This window comes from Papio anubis, chromosome 16 (genome assembly GCF_008728515.1).
Source record: "Papio anubis isolate 15944 chromosome 16, Panubis1.0, whole genome shotgun sequence".
In the NCBI taxonomy this organism is placed as follows: domain Eukaryota; kingdom Metazoa; phylum Chordata; class Mammalia; order Primates; family Cercopithecidae; genus Papio; species Papio anubis.
In genome coordinates, this window is record NC_044991.1 from 73,031,459 (window position 1) to 73,054,066 (window position 22,608).

At 46.9% G+C, this 22,608-nt stretch overlaps 1 protein-coding gene across 1 annotated transcript; it reads left to right on the top strand.

The window, feature by feature from the left end:
- The first annotated feature begins 56 nt into the window (after positions 1-56).
- On the top strand, positions 57-22,508 carry ZSWIM3 (zinc finger SWIM-type containing 3). Its single transcript, XM_017944772.2, has 2 exons — positions 57-493; positions 20,095-22,508. The coding sequence occupies exons 1-2, from the start codon at positions 339-341 to the stop codon at positions 22,028-22,030; spliced, it is 2,091 nt and encodes a 696-aa protein (XP_017800261.1). The 5' UTR covers positions 57-338; the 3' UTR covers positions 22,031-22,508.
- Positions 22,509-22,608: the final 100 nt, after the last annotated feature.

The window sequence follows — 22,608 nt, forward strand, 5'->3', positions numbered from 1 at the left end:
TGTAGCCCTTTTTCTCTAGCAATTGGAGACAATGAATGCCAATCTGCGAATCCTGTGTGTGACTGGATATGTCGCTGAGGGGGCGGAACCTCGGGACTGGATAATATGGACTGAGTGTCATTTCCCCTGTCAGATAGCAAATACACCCCCTTCCTCTTGTAACCCGGTCAGGCCTAGGGCTCCTCCTGACTTCCAGAATAGGCCACCCAGTTGGGCGGACCCTTAAGGCATTCTGGGCCCACGCCAGCCCATAAACCCTCATAGTGTGACCTTTGACCCCTGGTGTGATCTTGGGCCTGGGCTGGGACCAGCCCCTGCTGTGGGTTGTGGGGGCGGCCATGGAGCTGGGCAGCTGCTTCAAGACCTATGAGGACTTCAAGGAGTGCTTCAGCGCCTACAAAAGGGAGAACAGGTGCTCCTTCATTCTCAGGGACTGCGTCTCCGTCCGCTTCCACAACCTCAACCATGGCACCTCCATCCGCGAGGACATCCTGTAAGGGCGGGCGGGCGGGGCGGGGCGGGGCAGGAGGGTGGGGAGGAGGCTGGAACTCCGGAGGGCTGCCTGGAGGAGGAGGGGATGCGTAGGCACGCTTTGGGCTGCGTGGCCATTCATTCAACAGGCACTCATTGAGCACCTGTTGTGTACCTTGTGAAGAGAGCTAAGCCTCCACGGCCGTCGGTTTTTGACCACCCACTTCACTTTCACTCCATCTATAGGCTTTTCTGGAATTTATAACTGCAGTTTCTGCCATTGTTTTGAGCAGCTGCCGCAACCCAAATACAAAGTATGGCTTTCATAAACGGATAAAAACACCTTGGTGATAATTTCCTTCATCAGTCTCCTCTTTACAAAACAGTCATATGGTCATTTGAATGTTCGTTCATTCATTCATTCAATTTTTAGTTCATATGTATTTGTTGAAACAGGGTCTCACTGTGTCCTCCAGGCTGGAGTGCAGTGGCACAGTCAGCTCACTGAACCTTCAACTGCTGGGCTCAAGCGATCCTCCCACCTCAGCCTCCCAAGTAGCCAGGCATGGTGGCTACTTGGAGCCACCATGCCTGGCTAATTATTTTTTATTTTTGTAGAGACTAGGCCTTGTTATGTTGGCCAGGCTGTTCCCAGACTCCTGGACTCAAGCCATCTTTCAGCGTATCAAGGTGTTAGGATTAACAGGCATGAGCCACTGCGCCTGGCCTATTCATTCATTTTGTAAATGGTTTTTGAGCTCCTTATATCAACCGTTTTTCAAACACTTTCCATGTGCCAGACAGTGTTCTCTATGCATGCTTTACCCTGCAGAGCTTTTTTTTCAGAATTATAGATAAACATTATTTTTTCCCATTTGACAGATGAGAAGTCAGGCTTATAAGTTAAGACAGGAGTTGAAAACTCAAATGCCTTCAGGGCTTAGGTGAAACAGCCTAGTGTAATAAAGTTTTAACTTCGAATTTTACTTTAAGAAAAAGAATGATGAAATAGCAACCAACACCAGGTCTTTGTGCTAGGGACAACAGAAGTGTGAAATGGGCAAAATGGAGAGCAGATGCCATCTAATCAGCTCCAGCTGATGGCTGCCATATGAAAATAAAGATCTAGTGTTGCCAGAATTTGGGGCAAGAGTTATCAGAAATCCACACTTTATGTGGATTTTTCCATTAAAAAAAATGAATATCAGTTCAAATTTTAACTCAGAGCATGCGGGCCAACTCAGAGTTAAAGCATATCCGAGTTTGAGACTTGAATTGAAATACTCAACCAAAGCTCCTCAATTAGAGAGCCAGGCTATATTCTTTCCATTATTCTGAAGTCTAGTGTTATGCTGGGTATAGATGACATAAAGATGAATAAGTGTTCAGACTATCCCCAGAGAACTAGGATAAACTTGAACTCAAGCAAACTGGCATGTGATAAATGCTTTAAAAGGAATGTGCAAAAAAAAGAAAGAAAGAAGAAATGTGCAGAGAAAGAAATGACAAATGCCTGGGAGGTGGGGAAAGTCTTCACACTGGAATTGATGGTTTCCTTGGGCTGTGAATGAATGTAGAGTGCTAGAGTAGATCTGTGGTTAATTACTGAGTAGCATGGAGGCATTTGACCAGAAGTTGCTGTGCAGAAGGACCTACAGGAGCAAAGACAAAGATACATGAAAGAAGGTGGCATGTTAGAGCAACAGTGAGGGATGCCATGTTTGGCGGGAGATTAAGTCATTTGCAGTCTAAGGGTCTTTTTTTTTTTTTTTTTTTTTTTGAGACCGAGTCTGGCTCTGTCGCCCAGGCTGGAGTGCAGTGGCCGGATCTCAGCTCACTGCAAGCTCCGCCTCCTGGGTTCACGCCATTCTCCTGCCTCAGCCTCCCGAGTAGCTGGGACTACAGGCGCCCGCCATCTCGCCCGGCTAGTTTTTTGTATTTTTTTAGTAGAGACGGGGTTTCACCAGGTTAGCCAGGATGGTCTCGATCTCCTGACCTCGTGATCCGCCCGTCTCGGCCTCCCAAAGTGCTGGGATTACAGGCTTGAGCCACCGCGCCCGGCCAGTCTAAGGGTCTTTAGTGACCATTGTGAGGTGTTTGGACCTTGTCCTTTATGGGTAAGACCTTACTAAGCAATGAGAAGAATACAAAAAAAAAAAAAAAAATCACAGTTGCCCCTAAACACCCTTCAGGAAGACCATATCCAGTGTCTAGCACAAGGTGTGGCCCATAGCAGGCATTAAATCATTATTGAATGAGTGAGTTAGCAAGTACTAACCATGTGATTCAGGGAAATAGGTGCTGCAAGGAAAAAAAAAAAAGAATCCATTTCCTTTCCTTTTCTACCTCCTAGAGGCTGCCCAGCGCACCTTGGGTCATGGCCCCCTTCCTCCATCTTCAAAGCCAGCAGTAGCAGGTTGAGTCATCATATCACTCTGACCTTATTTCTGTCATCACGTCTCTGACTCCCTCTTCTGCCTCCCTTTTCCACTTTTTTTTTTTTTTTTTTTTGAGAGTTTTGCTCTTTTTGCCCAGGCTGGAGTCTCGGCTCACCGCAACCTCTGCTTCCCGGGTTCAAGTGATTCTCCTGCCTCAGCCTCCCGAGTAGCTTGGATTACAGGCATGCGCCACCACCCCGGCTAATTTTGTATTTTTAGTAGAGATGGGGTTTCTCCATGTTGGTCAGGCTGGTCTTGAACTCCTGACCTCAGGTGATCCACCTGCCTCGGCCTCCCAAAGTGCTGGGATTACAGGCGTGAGCCACTGTGCCCGGCCCTTTTCCACTTTTCAGGATCCTCGTGATTATATTGGGCCTACCCAGATAATCCCAGATAATTTCCCTATTTTCAAGTCAGCTGATAGCAACCTTAATTCTATCTGCAACCTTAATTCTCCTTTGCCATGTAACCTAACATATTCACAGATTCTAGGATTAGGACAAGGACATCTTCAAGGGACCATTCTGCCTGCCACAAAAAGATTAATATCCTGGAGGGAAAAATGGTGTGAGTCACTGCAGATGTAAACATGATGTACTTCAATTAGAAAACAGTGATGGGCTGGGCACAGTGGCTCACACTTGTAATCCTAATACTTTGGGAAGCTGAGACAGGGAGATTGCTTGAAATCAAGAGTTCAAGACCAGCCTGGGCAACAAAATGAGATCCCCATCTCCACAAAAAAATTTTAAAATTAGGGGCCACTCGTGGCGGCTCACACCTATAATTCCAGCACTTTGGTAGGCTGAGGCAGGCAGATGGAATGAGGCCAGGAGTTCTAGACCAGCCTAGGCAATATGCCAAAACCCCATCTCTACAAAAAATACAAAAGGTAGCCAGGTATAGTAGTGCGTGCCTGTAGTACCAGCTACTCTGGAGTCTGAGGCAGGAGGATTACTTGATCCCTGGAGTCAGAGGTTGCAGTGAGCTATGATCGCACCACTGCACACTACATTCTAGCCTGGGCAACAACAGAGTAAGATCCTATCTCAAAAAAAAAAAAAAAAAAAAAAAAGCAGTGATGTATGTTTGCACGCACATACAAAAGCCATGAGGAGACCTGCTTAGTTAGAAGGAAGGATTTATGCTGGAGCAGCAGGAAAGGAAATTGGAAGGTTGATAAGCAGGTTGGTGGGTTGGGGTTTGTTTTGTTTGTTTTAGAACACAAGGTCTCGCTCTGTTGCCCAGGATAGAGTACAGTGGGAGGATCATAGTTCACTGTAACCTTGAAATTCTGGCCTCAAGTAATCATACTACCTCAGCCTCCTAAGTAGCTAGGACTACAGGCATGCACCCCCATGCCAGGCTAATTTTTTTTAAATTTTTTTATTTTTTGTGTTGAGACAGGGTCTTGCTATGTTGCCCAGGCTGGTCTTGAACTCCTAGCCTCAAGCTGTCCTCCTGCCTCGGCCTCCCAAAGTGCTGGGATTACAGATGTGAGCCACCATGCTGGACCTATTTTTGTTTTTAAAGGTGAACAATTTTAAAAGTGTTTTGGGGCCAGGCACAATTCAGTCACTTGAACCCAAGAGGCAGAGGTTGCAGTGAGTCGAGATCATGCCACTACTCTCCAGCCTGGGTGACACAGTGAGACTCTGTCTCAAAATAAATAAATAAAAAGTGTTTTTGTTTTTGAGTGGTTAACATAATTAAGAAATTTTTTCAAACAGTACAGAACAGAAGGGACTAAAAGGGTCATTTCCACTGTGTTAGCTTTTTTTTTTTTTTTTTTTTGAGATGGAGTTTCACTCTGTTGCCAGGCTGGAGTGCAGTGGCGTGATCTCAGCTCACTGCAACTTTTGACTCCCTGGTTCAAGCAATTCTCCTGCCTCAGCCTCCCGAGATTACATGCACGCACCCCACACCCAGCTAATTTTTATATTTTTAGTGGAGACAGGGTTCCACCATGTTTGCCAGGATGGTCTTGATCTCCTGACCTCGTCCACCCACCTCGGCCTCCCAAAGTGCTAGGATTATAGGTGTGAGCCACTGTGCCCAGCCTGCATTATCTTTTTTATCCATATTTATTTATTTATTTATTTACTTACTTACTTATTTTGAGATAGAGTCTTGCTCTGTCACCCAGGCTGGAGTGCAGTGGCACGATCTTGGCTCACTGCAACCTCTGCCTCCCGGGTTCAAGTGATTCTCCTGCCTCAGCTTCCCAAGGAGCTGGGACTACAGGCATGCACCACCACGCCTGGCTAATTGTTGTATTTTTAGTAGAGTTTTGTTGTACTTTTAGTAGGTTTCACCATGTTGGCTAGGCTGGTGTGGAACTCCTGACCTCAAGTGATACACCCGTCTCAGCCTTCCAAAGGGCTGGGATTACAGCTGTGAGCTGCCATGCCCAGCCTATTTATTTATTTTTATTTTTGTAGAGATGAGGTCTCACTATGTTGCCCAAACTGATATTGAACTCCGAGGCTCAAGCGATCCTCCCTTCTCGGCCTCCCAAAGTGCTAGGATTACAGGCATGAGTCACTGTGCCTGGCCCACTGCATTATATAGACACAATCAGCGTTACCTTCCTGAGAGATACTGAGGCTGAACAAACATGTCTTGTATATGCATATGCATCTTTTTGTTGTTTTAACACAGTGGCAGCATACTATTTAGACATAGCCTTCTGTACCTGCTGGACCTGGCTCTTCTCACTTATCAATATATCTTGGCTATTATCCCACTGTGTGGGCAGTTTGATTTGACTTCTGTTTATTTCCTTTATTTTTATGTATTTATTTATTTATTTATTGCAATTGTTGACTAAAAAGTTACTGCATGCTAGTGTCTGGAGATATGTTGTTGAAAAATATAAATTGAATCTCTGCTCTTGTGGAGACAAATACTAATCTATAATCACAGAAATAATAATTTCGTTAAGGTGGTAGTAGAGCTCCAAAGGACAAACCCAGGGTGCCGTGTGGAGGGGTGATGGTGACACTTATTCTGGTTGTCAGGAACAGGGTGGGGGTGCTGGTTGACACCCTGAACCAATGCAGGCTCTTGCTCAGAAACAACTGTCAGCCCTGAGATTTTGCAGATACTTTACAAAGCACTTTCTGACCTGGTTCTCTGAATCACCTTGTCAGAGGCAAATTTTGCTATTCCCGTTAAATTAGTTAATACAAGTAAAGTGCTAACAGCAGTGGCTTGTAGACAGAAACTAGTCCATAAACATTGTATTATTTTACAGATGGGGAGACAGAGCCAGGAGAAGTCAAACATTAAGAGACAAATAGTTGGCCGGGCGCGGTGGCTCAAGCCTGTAATCCCAGCACTTTGGGAGGCCGAGACGGGCGGATCATGAGGTCAGGAGATCGAGACTATCCTGGCTAACACGGTGAAACCCCATCTCTACTAAAAAATACAAAAAACTAGCCGGGCGAAGTGGCGGGCGCCTGTGGTCCCAGCATCTCGGGAGGCTGAGGCAGGAGAATGGCGTAAACCCGGGAGGCGGAGCTTGCAGTGAGCTGAGATCCGGCCACTGCACTCCAGCCTGGGCGACAGAGCCAGACTCAGTCTCAAAAAAAAAAAAAAAAAAAAAAAAAAAAAAGAGACAAATAGTTTAGGGCCGGGCGCAGTGGCTCATGTCTGTAATCCCAGCACTTTGGGAGGCCAGGGTGGACAGATCACTGGAGGTCAGGAGTTCGAGACCAGCCAGGCCAACATGCTGAAACCCTGTCTCTACTAAAAATAAAAAAATTAGCCAGGCGTGGTGGTGCGCATCTGTAATCCCAGCTACTCAGGAGGCTGAGGCAGGAGAATCGCTTTAACCCAGGAAGAGGAGGCTTAAGTGAGCTGAGATGGCACCACTGCACTCCAGCCTGAGCAGCAGAGCGAGACTGTCTCAAAACAATAACAAAAAGAAATGAAGATTAGACCCAGCCTATCTACTGATAGAGCTCTTCATTGTTGTACTTAGCCACTGGGCTCTAATAGTTTTCTAATGTCACTTGTCCGTTTTTCCCTCAACAAACTTGTAGTAAGAGGCTACGTGTTTACCATGGGCCAGGAGTACAAAGATGAGCTAGAGTACAAAGATGGGTAAATTGTTGGCTCCACCCCTGAGGACAGTAGTGGACTGAGATAGCTTAGGAGGCAGTGAATTCATGAGCAGCACAGGTCTTTCGCAGAAACAAGTTGACTGCTAGTTGTGATGTTATAAAGGACATTCTTGGATCATTTATTGCACACTGGCTCTGTGCAGAGCTCACTGTCTTGGGCTTTTTGAGTAATACATGGATGTCTTGGAGGACTGGAGGGTTGGTGGGGAAAATGTTTTTAGGAGGTAATTTAGTACATGTTTCTGCAGTCAAATACACATATTACTGGGTGGTCAGGTGAGATGATATTAATACTTATGTGAATATGTAGACATAAAGTTCCCTGACAAGCGAAGTAAAGCAAGTGAACTAATTTAAAGAAAACCATTTACAGCTGGATGTGGTGGCGCACACCTGTAATCCCAGCACTTTGGGAGGCTGAGGCAGGTGAATCACTTGAAGTTGGGAGTTCGAGACCAGCCTGCCCAACATGGTGAAACCATCTCTACTAAAAATACATAAATTAGCCAGGTGCCGTGGTGGGCATCTATAATCCCAGCTACTCAGGGGGCTAAGACAGGAGGATCCCTTGAACCTGAGAGGCGGAGGTTGCAGTGAGCTGAGATCACGCCACTGCACTCCAGCCTGGGTGACAGAGTGAGACTCCATCTCAAAAAACTTTTTGAAAATAGGGCAGGACCGGGTGCGGTGGCTCATGCCTGTAATACCAGCACTTTGGGAGGCTGAGGCAGGCGGATCACGAGGCCAGGAGATCGAGACCATCCTGGCTAACACAGAGAAACCCCATCTCTACTAAAAATACAAAATAATTAGCCGGGCATGTAGCCGGGCGCAGTGGCTCACACCTATAATCCCAGCACTTTGGGAGGCCAAGGTGGGTAGACACCTGAGGTCAGGAGTTCAAGACCAGCCTGGCCAATATGGCAAAACCCCATCTCTACTAAAAATACAAAAAATAGCCGGGCATGGTGGCGTACACCTGCAATCCCAGCTACTTGGGAGGCTGAGGCAGGAGAATCACTTGAACCCGGGAGGCAGAGGTTGCAGTGAACTGAGATCACACCATTGCACTCCAGCCTAGGCAACAAGAGCAAAACTCTATCTCAAAAAAAAAATTATCCAGGCTTGGTGGCAGGCGCCTATATTCCCAGCTACTCGGGAGGCTGAGGCAGGAGAATGGCATGAACCAGGGAGGCAGAGCTTGCAGTGAGCCAAGATCACACCACTACACTCCAGCCTGGGTGACAGAGTGAGACTTCATTTCAAAAGAAAAAAAGAAAAGAAAAGAATAGTGCAAATATTATATGAGTGGCTATGGCAGATGTAAAGGTGATTGGCAATTCTTTATCTGGGAAAGCTGGCCTAATGGTTAAAAGGAAGAGTGCTGGAGTAAAAGAGACTGCCTTTGCCCTTGACCTTGGGCAAAACTTAACCTCTTGATATAGTTTCATCCTTTACGAAATGAGAAGGGTGTGGCGATGATTAGGAAAATTCAGAGCAGGCATGGTGGCTCACGCTTGTAATCCCAGCACTTTGGGAGGCCAAGGCAGGCGGATCACCTGAGGTCAGGAGTTTGAGACCAGCCATGGTCAATATGGTGAAACCCCGTCTCTACTAAAAAGACAAAAATTAGCCGGGCGTGGTGGCCGGCGCATGTAATCCCAGCTACTCGGGAGGCTGAGGCAGGAGAATCGCTGGAACCTGGGAGGCAGAGGTTGCAGTGAGCCAAGATCACGCCATTGCACTTCAGCGTGGGCAACAGAGTGAGACTTCGTCTCAAAAAAAAAAAAAAAAAAAAATTCAGGCTAGGGGGCAGTGGCTCATGCCTGTAATCTCAGCACTTGGGAGGCCAAAGTGAGAGGATTGCTTGAGCCCAGGAGTTCAAGACCAGCCTGGCCAACATGGTGAAACCATCTCTACTAAAAATACACAGATTAGCCGGGTGTGGTGATTGGCACCTGTAATCCCAGCTACTCGGGGCTGAGGCAGGAGGATCACTTGAACCCGGCAGAGGTTGCAGTGAGCTGAGATCACACCACAGCACTCCAGTCTGGGTGACAGAGCAAGACTCCTATCTCAAAAAAAAAAAAAAATTGAAAATAATAGTGCAAATATTATATGGGTGGCTATGGCAGATGTAAAGGTCATTGGGAATTCTTTTTCTAGAAAAGCTGGCCTAACGGTTGGAGCTCTGGAGTAAAAGAGACCCCCTTTGCCCTTGACCTTGGGCAAAACTTACACAGTTTTGTCCTTTACAAAATGAGAAGGGTGTGGCGATGATTAAGAAAATTCAAGCTAGGGGCAGTGGCTCATGCCTGTAATCCCAGCACTTGGGAGACCAAGGTGGGAGGATTGCTTGAGCCCAGAAGTTCAAGACTAGCCTGGGCAACATGGCGAGACCCCATTTCTACAAAAAATAAATTAACTGGTCGTGGTGGCATGCTTTTGTGGTCCCAGCTACTCAGGAAGCTGAAGCCGGAGGATCACTTGAGCCCAGAAGTTTGAAGCTACAGTGAGCCATGTTTGCACCACTGCACTCCTACCTGAGCAACAGAGACCTTGTCTCAACAAAAGAAAGAAGAAAAGGAAAGGAAAATGCATGTAGCAGCTAAAACAGTGCTCAGTAAATGTTTGCTGAAGCTGTAACTATAGTATATAATAGAAAGCGGTAGTTATTTGAAAAAGAGTCAAAGGTATGTGCTCTGGGAATTACCACTAAATGACCAAAAGTGCATGTCAAAAAAATAAAATCAGATCAAGTTAGAATTTTTTTTTTTTTCTTTGAGATGGAGTCTCGCTCTTGTCGCCCAGGCTGGAGCGCAGTGGCGCTATCTCAGCTCACTGCAACCTCCGCCTCCCGGGTTCCAGCGATTCTCCTGCCTCAGCCTCCTGAGCAGCTGGGATTACAGGTGCCTGCCACCATGCCGGGCTAATTTTTGTAGTTTTAGTAGAGACAGGGTTTCACCATGTTGACCAGGCTGGTCTCGAACTCCTGATCTCAAGTGATCCACCCACCTCAGCCTCTCAAAGTTCTGGGATTACAGGCATGAGCCACCACACCTGGCCAGAAAAATTTTTATTATGCCCACAAAAGAACAGTTGGAGATTGGTAAGACACTCCAGTCACTGTAGTAAGGGCAGTGCTAATAAAGCCTAAGGAAGGAAGTATTTTGACCTTTTTTGTGATTGGCTGTTATACATTAACATTCTGTTTACAGCCAGTAGAGCTGTTCAAACTGTTTTGTCTATAACTGATTCCTTTAATTTTACTGAATCATGCTGACAAGGATGTAAAACTTTGTGTTCTGTTTATGATTGATGAGAGCTAGCATTTCAGGGAATCAGGATATCTTAAATTCTGGCTATGTGGCTGTGGGCAGTTGGCCTTGGAGTATATCTAAACTGTGGCCTCCACTTTCATTTTTCTTGAAACATCGCTATCAACTGGGAAGAGTCTGTGACTTTATGCCCAGTTTCCCCTCTCATATTTTTATGACGGTTGTTTTTCTTTTTGTTATGCCATTTGAGGGATTAAAGTACTCGGCTGTCTCTCTCCATTGCTATTCAGGTTAACAGCCACCATTTGCAAACACTTTGTTGGAGCTCATTCCTTCTCTGCTAGGAACTTTACGAGCATTGTCTCAGTTAATCCTACAGCACCTTTGGCAGGACCTTTGTTATCAGAGTTTTCATTATCCATGTATCCATAGTTACAAGGCTATATAGAAAAGCAAAAGTCATCACACAAAAATCTTGCTAACAAACTACTTATAAAATTAGTCACTACTTAACCATCCCTCTGCTTATCCCTGCCAGTCCAATTAACATGTTTGGTAGTCAATTTCTGGCTGACGAAGAGATACATTAAGCATCAAGGTAATACAAATGTAAATAAAACTGACTGCAGACTGAAATGGCACATCTCCCAAAAGTTGTAGGACTAGGGCGAAATCCCTGAAAGTGATGATAGAAAACTTTCAGCCTTATACCAGTTAACAAAGGAAGAGGGGAAATCAACAAGGATGATGAGATGACAAAAACTTGAAAAGTAGAGGATTTGCTTAGGAAAAATTAAGCCCTTGGGAAACTTAGTAAAGCTCAGGAATATTTTGGCAAAACCATCCTTTGTATGTTGCAAAAGTGAGACAGGAAATGAAGTATAGTGTTTATGATTCTTTTTTTTTTTTTAAAGGCAGAGTTTTGCTCTCTTGTCCAGGCTGGAGTGCAGTGGCACAAACTTGGCTTACTGCAACCTCGGCCTCCTGAGTAGCTGGGATTACAGGCATGCGCCACCGCACCCGGCTAATTTTTGTATTTTAGTAGAGACGGGATTTCACCATATTGGCCAGGCTGGTCTTGAACTCCTGACCTCAGGTGATCCACCCGCCTCGGTCTCCCAAAGTATTGGGATTACAGGCGTGAACCACTGCACCTGGCCTAGTGTTTGGGAAAACTATACTAGGAAAAGAATAGTTGCTTTAAGTCATTCTTTGATTATTCTGAGAATTGGCATATAGCTGCCATTATAACCTACTTTTGCTAAATATAATAATAATTATTATAATATTTTGAGACAGGGTCTTGTTTTGTCACCCAGGCTGGAGTGAAGTGGTGCGATCTCGGCTCACTGCAACCTTCGCCTCCTGGTGCAAGCAATTCTCCTGCCTCAGCCTCTTGAGTGGCTGGGATTACGGGCACGAGCCACCACACCCAGCTAATTTTTGTAGAGATAGGGTTTCACCATGTTGGTCAGGCTCGTCTTGAACTCCTGACCTCAGGTGATCCACCCGTCTCAGCCTCCCAAAGTGCTGGGATTACAGGCGTGAGCTACTGCGCCAGGCCCGGCTAAATATAATATTAACTTTATAATTTTAGTCTCATTTTTAAAGGTAAAGTTCCACCCAGATCTTATTTATCACTATTCCCTATGAAATGTTTCTGGGTGGCCGGGCCTGGTGGCTCACGCCTGTAATCCTAGCACTTTGGGAGGCCAAGACGGTTGGATTGCTTGAGGCCTGGAGTTCAAAACCAGCCTGGCACATGGTGAAACCCTGTCACTACTGAAAGTACAAAAAATTAGCCAGACGTGATGGTGGGCGCCTGTAATCCTAGCTACTCGGGAGACTGAGACAGGAGAATCATTTGAATCTGCGAGGCAGGGGTTGCAGTGAGGTGAGATCATGCCACTGCATTCCAGACTGGGCAATAAGAGCGAAACTCTGTCTCAAAAGAAAAAAAAAAAAGAAAGAAATGTTTCTGGGTGTGTTTTTGGCCGCAATTAGCTGAAAACCGTGACTCAAAATGGCTTATTGCAGATACTTAGAAGCCCAGAGGTGGGCCTCCAAAGGTCGTTGTCTCAGTGACCTGGACTCTGCATTTTTCCACTCTGCCATGTTCAGGTCTCAGCTTTGTCCTTAGGAAAGCTCCCCTCGTGGCACAAATGCAGGAGTGACATCCAGAAGAAAAAGCCTTCCTTGCCAGGCGTGGTGGCTCACGCCTGTAATCCCAGTGCTTTGGGAGGCCGAGGCAGGCAGATCACGAGGTCAGGAGTTCAAGACCAGCCTGGCCAACACGGTGAAACCCCGTCTCTACTAAAACTACAAAAATTAGCCAGGCATGGTGACGGGTGCCTGTAATCCCAGCTACTCGGGAGGCTAAACCAGGAGAATTGCTGGAACCCGGGAAGCGAAGGTTGCAGTGAGTTGAGATCGTGCCAATGCACTCCAGCCTGGGCAACAGAGCAAGACTCCGTCTCAAAAAAAAAAAAAAAAAAAAGGCCGAGTGTGGTGGCTCACGCCTGTAATCCCAGCACTTTGGGAGGCTGAGGCAGGCAGATCACGAGGTCAGGAGTTCAAGACCAGCCTGACCAATATGGTAAAACCCCATCTCTACTAAAAATACGAAAATTAGCCGGGTGTGGTGGCACATGCCTGTAATTCTAGCTACTCAGGAGGCTGAGGCAGGAGAATCGCTTGAACGCGGGAGGTGGAGGTTGCAGTGAGCCAAGACCGTGCCAGTGCACCCCAGCCTGGGTGACAGAGGGAGACTCCATCTCAAAAAAAAAAAAAGCCTGCCTTGGTTTCCTGCCGATTTCCTATCATGTTTCTTTGTCCCGAATTGGGCCAATATCCATGCCCATTCCTAATACAATTACCTTAATTGGCTTAGACTAGCTCTGAAGCAAGTAGCTATATGAGGGAGGAATGACAACTGAAGAAAATAGAAAAGAAAGGACAAAGGATGTTGAGTTGGCAACTGACAATTCCTGCTATAGCCTTTTAAATTAATTTACTTTAAGTGGTACTGATTATTCATATTGGTATTTCCATATATAGAGGGATAAGAAATTGGAGGCTTAGAGGAAGTGAAGTGACTTAACCAAGGTCACATAGCTAAGTGGAATTTATTTATTTTTTTTACTTTTTTGAGACAGTCTCATTCTGTCACCCAAGCTGGAGTGCAGTGGCACTATCTTGACTCACTGCAACCTCTGCCTCCCGGGTTCAAGTGATTCTCCTGTCTCAGCCACCTGAGTAGCTGGGATTGCAGGTGTGTATCAGCATGCCTGGCTAATTTTTTGATTTTTTAGTAGAGATGGAGTTTCTCTATGTTGGCCAGGCTGGTCACCAACTCTTGGCCTCAAGTGGTCCACCTACCTTGGCCTCCCAAAATGCTGTGATTACAGGTGTGAGCCACGGCGCCCAGCTATTGGAACTCATGATGCAAGCTGTTGTTGTTTGCATCATGAATTCCAAACTTAATGAGTGCTAGGTTGAAGTTATTTTTTTCTGTTTCCCTTAATCTTCTATTGAGATATAACGTGTATTGAAGTGCAGAAATCTTTTGCAAGAATTCATTGAGCACTATAGTTATATTCATCTGTACTTATTGTCTCCCTGGTAAAGGCATAAACTCCCTTCAAGATGGGGACAAGGTTTTATACTTTCCTGAGTATCCTTTAGTGCTTATATCTAACAGCACTTAGCCAGGATCTGGAGGGGGTCAGCCAGTCTTGCTTCCTTCCAATTTTCTCTGTAGATGTTTGTGGTTTTCTACTCTAACTACAGAGGTAAAGGAGCCATTGGTGTTTCCAGTGTCTGGCACATAATAGGTGCTCTATGAATGTCAAATGAATGACTGAGGCATAAAAAGTACTTCCTATAACGTAAGTAGTATAATAGGAAGATCACTGGGATAGAATTCTCTTAGAAGACATGATTCCTAGACCTAGCACTATTACTCTTACCGAATATAACTTTGGACAAGTCATTTAATTTCAAACATTTAGTGAATTCTGTGTACCAAACACTGTACAAGTTGTTCAAAAGGCTACAGAGTCTCTACTCTCAAAGTCTAGTCAGGGGAGAGATTACACAGGAGTGAAACCCCATCTCTACTAAAAAAAAAAAAAAAAAAGAAAAAAAAGAAAAAAAGAAAAAAAATAGCCAGGCATGGTGGCAGGCACCTATAATCCCAGCTACTTGGGAGGCTGAGGTAGAAGAATCGCTTGAACCCAGGAGGTAGAGGTTGCAGTGAGTCAAGATCGCACCACTACAGCCTGGGCAACAGAACGAATCTCTGTCTCAAAACTAAAACAAAAACAAAACAAATAAAAAAACACAGTATGTTTAGAAATCCTTAAGGAAGTTTTGAACCTATCCAATGTGTTGGGAGTCAAGATGAGGGGGTAAAAGTGGGAATTCAGAGAAAGGATAAATATTTTGAAGGAAGACAGGCAGCATAATGGTTAACTAGTCAGACTGCAGACAAGCAAGCAGTATAAATCCCATGTCCCCAGGTCTTAGCTGGAGGATTAAATCCCAGATTCTCATCCTTGAGAACCTCTTTAAGCTTGTTTTCCCATCTGTAAAATGTAGATGATAACAGAATCCTTTTCCTACTATAAAATAATGCACATTGGGGGCTTAATGTAGTTGGCTATATAATAAATCCTCGATACATGTAGCAGTGGTGGGGGGAACTCATAAAGACTTGTTAACTTATTGGATGTAGGTGAGAAAGAAGAATCAAAAAGAATATCCAGGTTCCCACCCTGGAAGGGGCAGACATAAATGGAGCCAGGAATGGTACAAGGAGCTTTGTGGTGGGCACTCACTAGTACCTTCCTTTGGAATAGTTCAACAAATGTTCACTAAGTACACATAAAGTCAATATAACTTGATGAGCTAGAGTTAGGCTAAGATGTCGAGTCAGCAGAAGAGTGGTACCCAACTAAGGGCTTGAGGAAGGCTTCCTAGAAAAGATGATGGGTGCACATAGTCCTTAAGGATAAGCAAGCTTTGTGAGGAGGGAAGGTAGGAAGGCCATTCTGGACAAAGGCACAAACATGCACAAAGTGAGACAGAGCATGGTGAACACACAAAGTTGTAGGCATTTTGTCTTTCTAGGACACAAAAAACAAGGTGATGAAAACAAGGCTGGAGAGACAAGTGGTGACCACACAGTGGTCACCCCTCACTGGCCTCACTGTACTACTGGACTGCTCCAACCCATCCTGGCCCAGAGCTAGAGGTGGCAGCACCCCCGGCACTGTGTAGGCAATAGGTACAGACACTCTCAGCCCCAAGCCCCTCCACCCTGTTACTGTGAGACTCACACATCCTGTTTTCCCAAGCTTGCCCCACAGGGTAAGCAAACTGGACCAGCTGGATTAGAGTATTTGGAAAAGTACAGGTGGGGCTTCTAGGCTATGCCACGTCAGGCCAGGGGGTGAGATTTTTTTCCCCTTCCCTGGTCTTTGGACTGGGGCACTCCCTGAGGAGGCAGGAGTGTGACCCATCCCACCCATTGGTGGTCCGTGATCCGTTCATCCAGTACATCAGCCATAAGCATCTGCTGGGCCGGGTGGAGTGGCTCACACCTGTAATCCCAGCACTTTGGGAGGCTGAGGTGAGTGGATCATCTGAGGTCGGGAGTTCAAGACCAGCCTGGCCAACATGGTGAAACCCCATCTCTACTAAAAATACAAAATTAGCCGGGCATGGTAGCGCATGCCTGTAATCCCAGCTACTCGGGAGGCTGAGGCAGGAGAATCGCTTGAACCCAGGAGGCGGAGTTTGGAGGTTGCAGTGAGTTGAGATCGAGCCATTGCTCTCCAGCCTGGGCAACAAGAGTGAAATTCCATCTCAAAAAAAAAAAAAAAAAAAAAGCATCTGCTGAAGGCACAGCATTGTGTTAGAGGCTTGGACTACCCTGAGAAATAATAGTCCTGACACTTGAGGACATCCCCATCCAATTGGAAAAGCACTGGATAAACATCTCAGAAAATGTCACAAGGCATAAAAGCTGTAATAATAACAGCTAACTTGTATTTAGCATAAACAAAAGGCCTAATCAGGCTTTGAACTAAATATTTTGCCTATGGCTCATTTAATCTTAATAACAACCGTAATGAGATTATCTCATTTCATGAGGAGGAAACTGTATACAGAGAGGTGATTGACTTGCCTAAGGTTGAATGGCTTATGAGTAGTAGAGCCAGCATTCAAATCCAGTCAGCCTCCAGTGTCCCCCCTCTTTAGCCATTAGCCACCCAGAGAATCTGCTAAGCCTTATAGATAAATGCTATGAATTCAGAGGCAGGAGCAATTACTGTGGCTTGGGGGCATCCACAAAGGCTTTCTAAGATGGTGGCATGTGATTTGGGCCTTGAAACTGGTTGAATAGAGATAGGAAAAGAACAGATGCTCAATTTAACTGCCCCTGTCTTTTGAGTCATCACTTTAAGCCTAGAATGACAAAGCTAGAAAAGACCCTAAATATCATCTAGCCCAGTGATTATCAAATTTTCTTAGGATGTGGACATTTTTCCTTAAATGAAGCAGAAGCAGAAGCCAGGTGCAGTGGCTCATGCCTGTAATCCCAGCTACTTGGGAGGCTAAGGTGGGAGGATTGCTCAAGCCCAGAAGTTCGACACCAGCCTGGGCAACAGTGAGACCTTGTCTCAAAAAAGAAACAAAGGCTGAGCGCGGTGGCTCATGCCTGTAATCTCAGCACTTTGGGAGGCTGAGGTGGGTGGATCACTTGAGATCAGGGGTTCGAGACCAGCCTGGCCAACATGGTGAAACCCTGACTCTACTGAAAATACAAAAATTAGCCAGGTGCAGTGCTGCATGCCTATCATCCCAGCTACTCAAGAGGCTGAGATAGGAGAATCCCTTGAACCCTGGAGGTGGAGGTTGCAGCGAGCTGAGATTACACCACTGCACTCCAGCCTGGGTGACAGAGTGAGACTTTGTCTCAAAAAGAAAGATGAGCAGTGACCTTGTCTCTTCAAAAGGAGGACCAAACATTCTCTAGCCCAAAAAGGCCCTGAAAAGTTCAATTGAGAACCACTGATTAGTCCAATGTCCTTGGAGCTTCGTTTTATCTTTGCTATCTGGATAAGGAAGAGACAGCAGTAGTTCCCAAAATACACAAATGATGGGGACGTTTTAAATGGGAGTAACCAACTGAGCATTCTGCTGCTGCTGCTTATCTATTTGCCCTCTTGTCCTGCCTCAGGGTGAATTGTTGGCAGCTACAAATGGCAACCAAGAGAAAATGGAGTTGGGGTTCCATTCTCTCTTGAGAATGTGCAGTAGAGGAATATGAAGGGAGCTGGAGTTGGAGAGACTCTTAAAGAAACAGCTGAGTAATTTGGGACTGGAGAGTTAATGTAAATCTCTTCTTGGTTCATGGGGATTTTGTTGTTGTTGTTGTTGTTATTGTTTTTTTCCCCATGATGCAACCCTCAGGAGATCCTGAGAACACGTGCCCTGATTTGGGGGGATTTTAATTTTTTTTTTTTTTTTTTTGAGACGGAGTCTTGCTCTGTCGCCCAGGCTGGAGTGCAGTGGCCGGATCTCAGCTCACTGCAAGCTCCGCCTCCCGGGTTCACGCCATTCTCCGGCCTCAGCCTCCCGAGTAGCTGGGACTACAGGCGCCTGCCACCTCGCCTGGCTAGTTTTTTGTATTTCTTAATAGAGACGGGGTTTCACCCTGTTAGCCAGGATGGTCTCGATCTCCTGACCTCGTGATCCGCCCGTCTCGGCCTCCCAAAGTGCTGGGATTACAGGCTTGAGCCACCGCGCCCGGCCTGGATTTTAGTTTTAAAAAATGTTTTTTGAGACGGAGTCTCGCTCTGTTGCCCAGGCTGGAATGCTGTGGTGCGATCTCGGCTCACTGCAAGCTCCGCCTCCCGTGTTCACGCCATTCTTCTGCTTCAGCCTCCCAAGTAGCTGGGAGTACAGGCGCCCACCACCACACCCGGCTAATTTTTTGTATTTTTAGTAGAGATGGGGTTTCACTATGTTAGCTAGAATGGTCTCGATCTCCTGACGTCGTGATCTACCTGCCTTGGCCTCCCAAAGTGCTGGGATTACAGGCATGAGCCACCACGCCTGGCCAACATTTTTTTTTAATTAGAGACAGTCTCTTGCTGTGTTGCCCAGGCTGTTCTCAAGCAGTCCTCCCACCTTGGCCTCCCAAAGTGCTGGGATTACAGGCGTAAGATACAGCGCCCAGCCTTCCTTCTTTCCTTAATTCTATTTGTTCGTTTGTTTGTTTTTGAGATGGAGTCTTGGGCTGTCGCCCCGGCTGGAGTACAGTGGCATGATCTCGGCTCCCTGCAATCTCCGCCTCCCAGGTTCAAGGGATTCTCTTGCCTCAGCCTCCTGAGTAGCTGGGATTACAGGTGGCTGCCACCACGCCTGGCTAATTTTTTGTATTTTTAGCAGAAATGGGGTTTCACTATGTTGGCCAGGCTGGTCTCAAACTCCTGACCTTGTGACCTGCCCACCTTAGCCTCCCAAAGTGTGGGGATTACAGGCGTGAGCCACCATGCCCAGCCTTAATTCTATTAATATATAAATCCTTTACTTTAAAAAACAAACAAACAAACAAACAAAAAACAGACTCTTGGTCTGTTGCTTAGGCTGGAGTGCAGTGGCACAAATCAGAGTTAACTGCAGCCTCAAACTCCTGAACTCAAGCAATCCTCCAGCCTCAGCCTCCCAAGTAGTTGGGACCACAGTTGGAACCACTACACTTGGCCCTATGGGGTTTTTTCTATTTGTTTGTTTTTTTTGTTTTTTGTTTTTTTTTTTTTTTTTTTGAGACGGAGTCTCGCTGTGTCTCCCAGGCTGGAGTGCAGTGGCGTGATCTCCTCACTGCAAGCTCCGCCTCCCGGGTTCACGCCATTCTCCCGCCTCAGCCTCCCAAGTAGCTGAGACTACAGGCGCCCGCCACCACGCCCGGCTAGTTTTTTGTATTTTTAGTAGAGACGGGGTTTCACCATGTTAACCAGGATAGTCTCGATCTCCTGACCTCGTGATCCACCCGCCTCGGCCTCCCAAAGTGCTGGGATTACAGGCTTGAGCCACCGCGCCCGGCCATGTTTTTTTTGTTTTAAGACAGAATTTTGCTCTTGTTGCCCAGGCTGGAGTGCAATGGCGCGATCTCAACTCACCGCAACCTCTGCCTCCCAGGTTCAAGCGATTCTCCTGCCTCAGCCTCCTGAGTAGCTGGGACTACAGGCATGCACCACCATGCCCGGCTAATTCTGTACTTTTAGTAGAGTCAGGATTTCTCCATGTTGGTGGTCAGGCTGGTCTTGAACTCCTGACCTCTGCCCATCTCGGCCTCCCAAAGTGCTGGGATTACAGGCATGAGCCACCGTGCCCAGCCATTTGTTTGTTTTTTTGAGACGGGTCTCACTCTGTTGCCCAGGCTGGAGTGCAGTGGCATGAACATGGCTTACTGCAGGCTTGACCTCCCAGGCTCAAGCAGTCCTCCCTTCTCAGCCTCCTGAATAGCTGGGACTACAGGAACACACCACCGCACCTGGCTGATTTTTACATTTTTTTAGAGCCAGGGTCTTACCATGTTGCCCAGGCTGGTCTCAAACTCCTGGGCTCAAGTGATCCTCCCGCCTTGGCCTCCCAAAGTGCTGGGGTTATAGGCATGAGCCACTGTACCCAGACCCCTTCAGGGTCTTATCTTTATAAGGGGTGGGGGATGGTCAGCACCTTTCTTATTGTCACCTCTACCTTCCCTAGGTATGTGCAGGTGAAATTTGTCTGCATTCGGACCCAGTCAAACAGGAGGAGAACCCAGGAGGCAGACATGTGCCCAGCGTACTTGCTCCTAAGGTACAACGAGAGACTAGATAGACTATTTATCAGTGAACTGAACACACAGCACATACATAGTGACTCTAAAGTGGCTAGTCTTGGAGGAGACACCACTGGCAAATCTCAAAAGACAATGTGCCTGCAGAGATTCCAGCCTGTGCAGCCCACAAGCAAAAAAGACCTTGACACTGCCGATAAGTCCCTGGTTGAGCCATCGTTTTGCCTAGATAAAGTACAAGTGTCCTCAAAGCCAGAGCAGGAAGGCATCACTCCTTCTGACCTGGCCAAGATAGCAAAAGTGATGAAGAACTTTCTTAAGGTAGATGAGGGTTCCATGGCTTCCTTTAGTGTGGGTGACAGCCAACACCTGGACCGACTCAGCTTCCAGAGCAGTAAGATGAGTGACCTGTTCATCCGCTTTCCAGAGAATCTCTTGCTACACCGGGTGGAGAACACCCAGGGCCACATCCTCTATGCTTTCTTGGTGGAGAACAAGGAACGAGAAAGTCGAGTGGTGCACTTTGCTGTGCTCAAGGCGGAGACAGCCACCTCTGTGGCCAAGATGCTGAGCATCTTCACAGAGTTCAACTCCGATTGGCCCAAGGTCAAGGTGGTCTTTGTGGACCCTTCATTCCATCACCGGGCTATCCTGCAGGAGATCTTTCCTGCTGCCCGCATCCTCCTTTCCATCTACCACACAACCCGACTCTTGGAGAAGAAGCTGCATCGTAGTTCAGCAAATCCATCCTTTAAAAGGCTCATGAAGGAAGCCCTGCGGGAGGCTGTGTTTGTCACTTCCGAAGCCAGCCTGAAAAATCTCTGCCAGATGTCCCAGGCCCTACTGGATGAGGAGCTCTTCAACTTCCTGCAGGCCCACTGGTTCACCTGTGAACTGCTGTGGTACATGCATGTTAGGAAGGGCCTGCTTGCGTGTAACACCTACATGGACAGCCTAGACATTGTCACCAGCAAGGTGTCAAGCCTCTTTCGGGAACAGCAGTCCCTGCTGGACTGCATCCTCTGCTTTGTGGATTACATAGACTTCTTTAATACCAAAGGCTTGAAGAACCTGCCCACAGCTCCTCCCAAGTTAAAGAGAGCTCGGCCAGCAAGCGTGCCACTGAAGTCCAAGAAGGCTTTTGGAATCTGTGGAGAAAGCCTTACCAGCCTCCCTGTAGAAGAGACCAAGCCAGACTCACAGCAGGTACAGGTGCAGCAGCGGTCACAGGTGCCACCCTCGCAGGTTGGCATGCTGGACACCTTGCACCAGAGTGGCTCTGAACTAGCCTACAAGCTGTGCCACAATGAGTGGGAGGTGGTACAGAACTCCACCCAGCTGGTGGACATGGCTGGCTCTTCAGTGGACGTTCAGCTGCTAGAGGACTCTCACCAGGTTAGCAAAGATGGCTGTAGCTGCAGCTGTTCCTTTCAACAATGGTACCACCTGCCATGCCGACACATTTTGGCTCTGCTGCACACCAGCCAGCAGCCGGTTGGTGAAGCCATGGTGTGCCGCCGGTGGCAGAAGAAGTACCAGCACCTCCTTGGGCCCAATGGGGAGCTCCAGGATCATAGCGTGGTCCCAAACACAGGCCAGCCTGAGAAGCAGGGACGGAACGACATGATTCAGGACCTAAGCAGGGAGTTAGCAAACCTGCTCATGCAGACTGAGGGGCCAGAGCTGGAGGAACGCTACTCCACCCTGCGCAAGATTGTGGATATCTGGGCTGACCCCTCCCAGCCGTCTGAGTTCGTTCAGCAGCCAGGAGACTTTAAGGATGTGGGCAGCCTCCCTTTCCTCTGGGGAAAGCAAGAAGAAGGGGAGGGTTTCCCTCCCGCTACAGCTGTGATGCATTATTGAAGCACTTTAGCTGAGGCATTGGACCACAAACACTTCTCCTTGGAAGAAGTGAGAGTTTAAAGTGGGCAGGACATGCTAGGGGTCAGCATTTTAGCCAATGTCTTCCTAGGTAGGGCTAGGAATATTGTTACAGTAGAGAGGAAAGGAACTCCACTGTGTGACAGTCCTTTCAATCTGCCCTTTTCAGCCCTACTTTTGGCATTCCTTGGGAGCCTCAGTTGTTGTTCAAGGCCAAAGTTATCTCCGTGCTGCAAGGTCACCCTCTTCCTCCCCCAGCCCCTGAGATCAGATCTTATTTGCCCTGCAAAGATGAATCCCTGCCTCAGGATAGGGTGAGACAAAATCGGTCTGGTAAAAGGGCCTGTTTTCAGGGACAAAGGGAATGAGGATGATCTTTGGCTGTTGCTGCTCTTTATGAAGAATCTTATTTGTAACTTTTCATATTAAAGTTGTTTTTAATAAAATTAAGTAAACAAGGGAAATGTGTTCTGCTTGATCAGGGAAAGAAGAGGAATTGCATAGCAATAGGACTCGACTTTACAGTTAGGAAGTGGATGCTCTAGGGTGGATTTATTAAT

Coding starts and splice junctions, on each gene's coding strand:
- ZSWIM3 (XM_017944772.2), top strand. CDS start 339: ATGGAGCTGGGCAGCTGCTTCAAGACCTATGAGGACTTCAAGGAGTGC. Junction 494..20,094: donor TCCATCCGCGAGGACATCCT/GTAAGGGCGGGC, acceptor TACCTTCCCTAG/GTATGTGCAGGTGAAATTTG.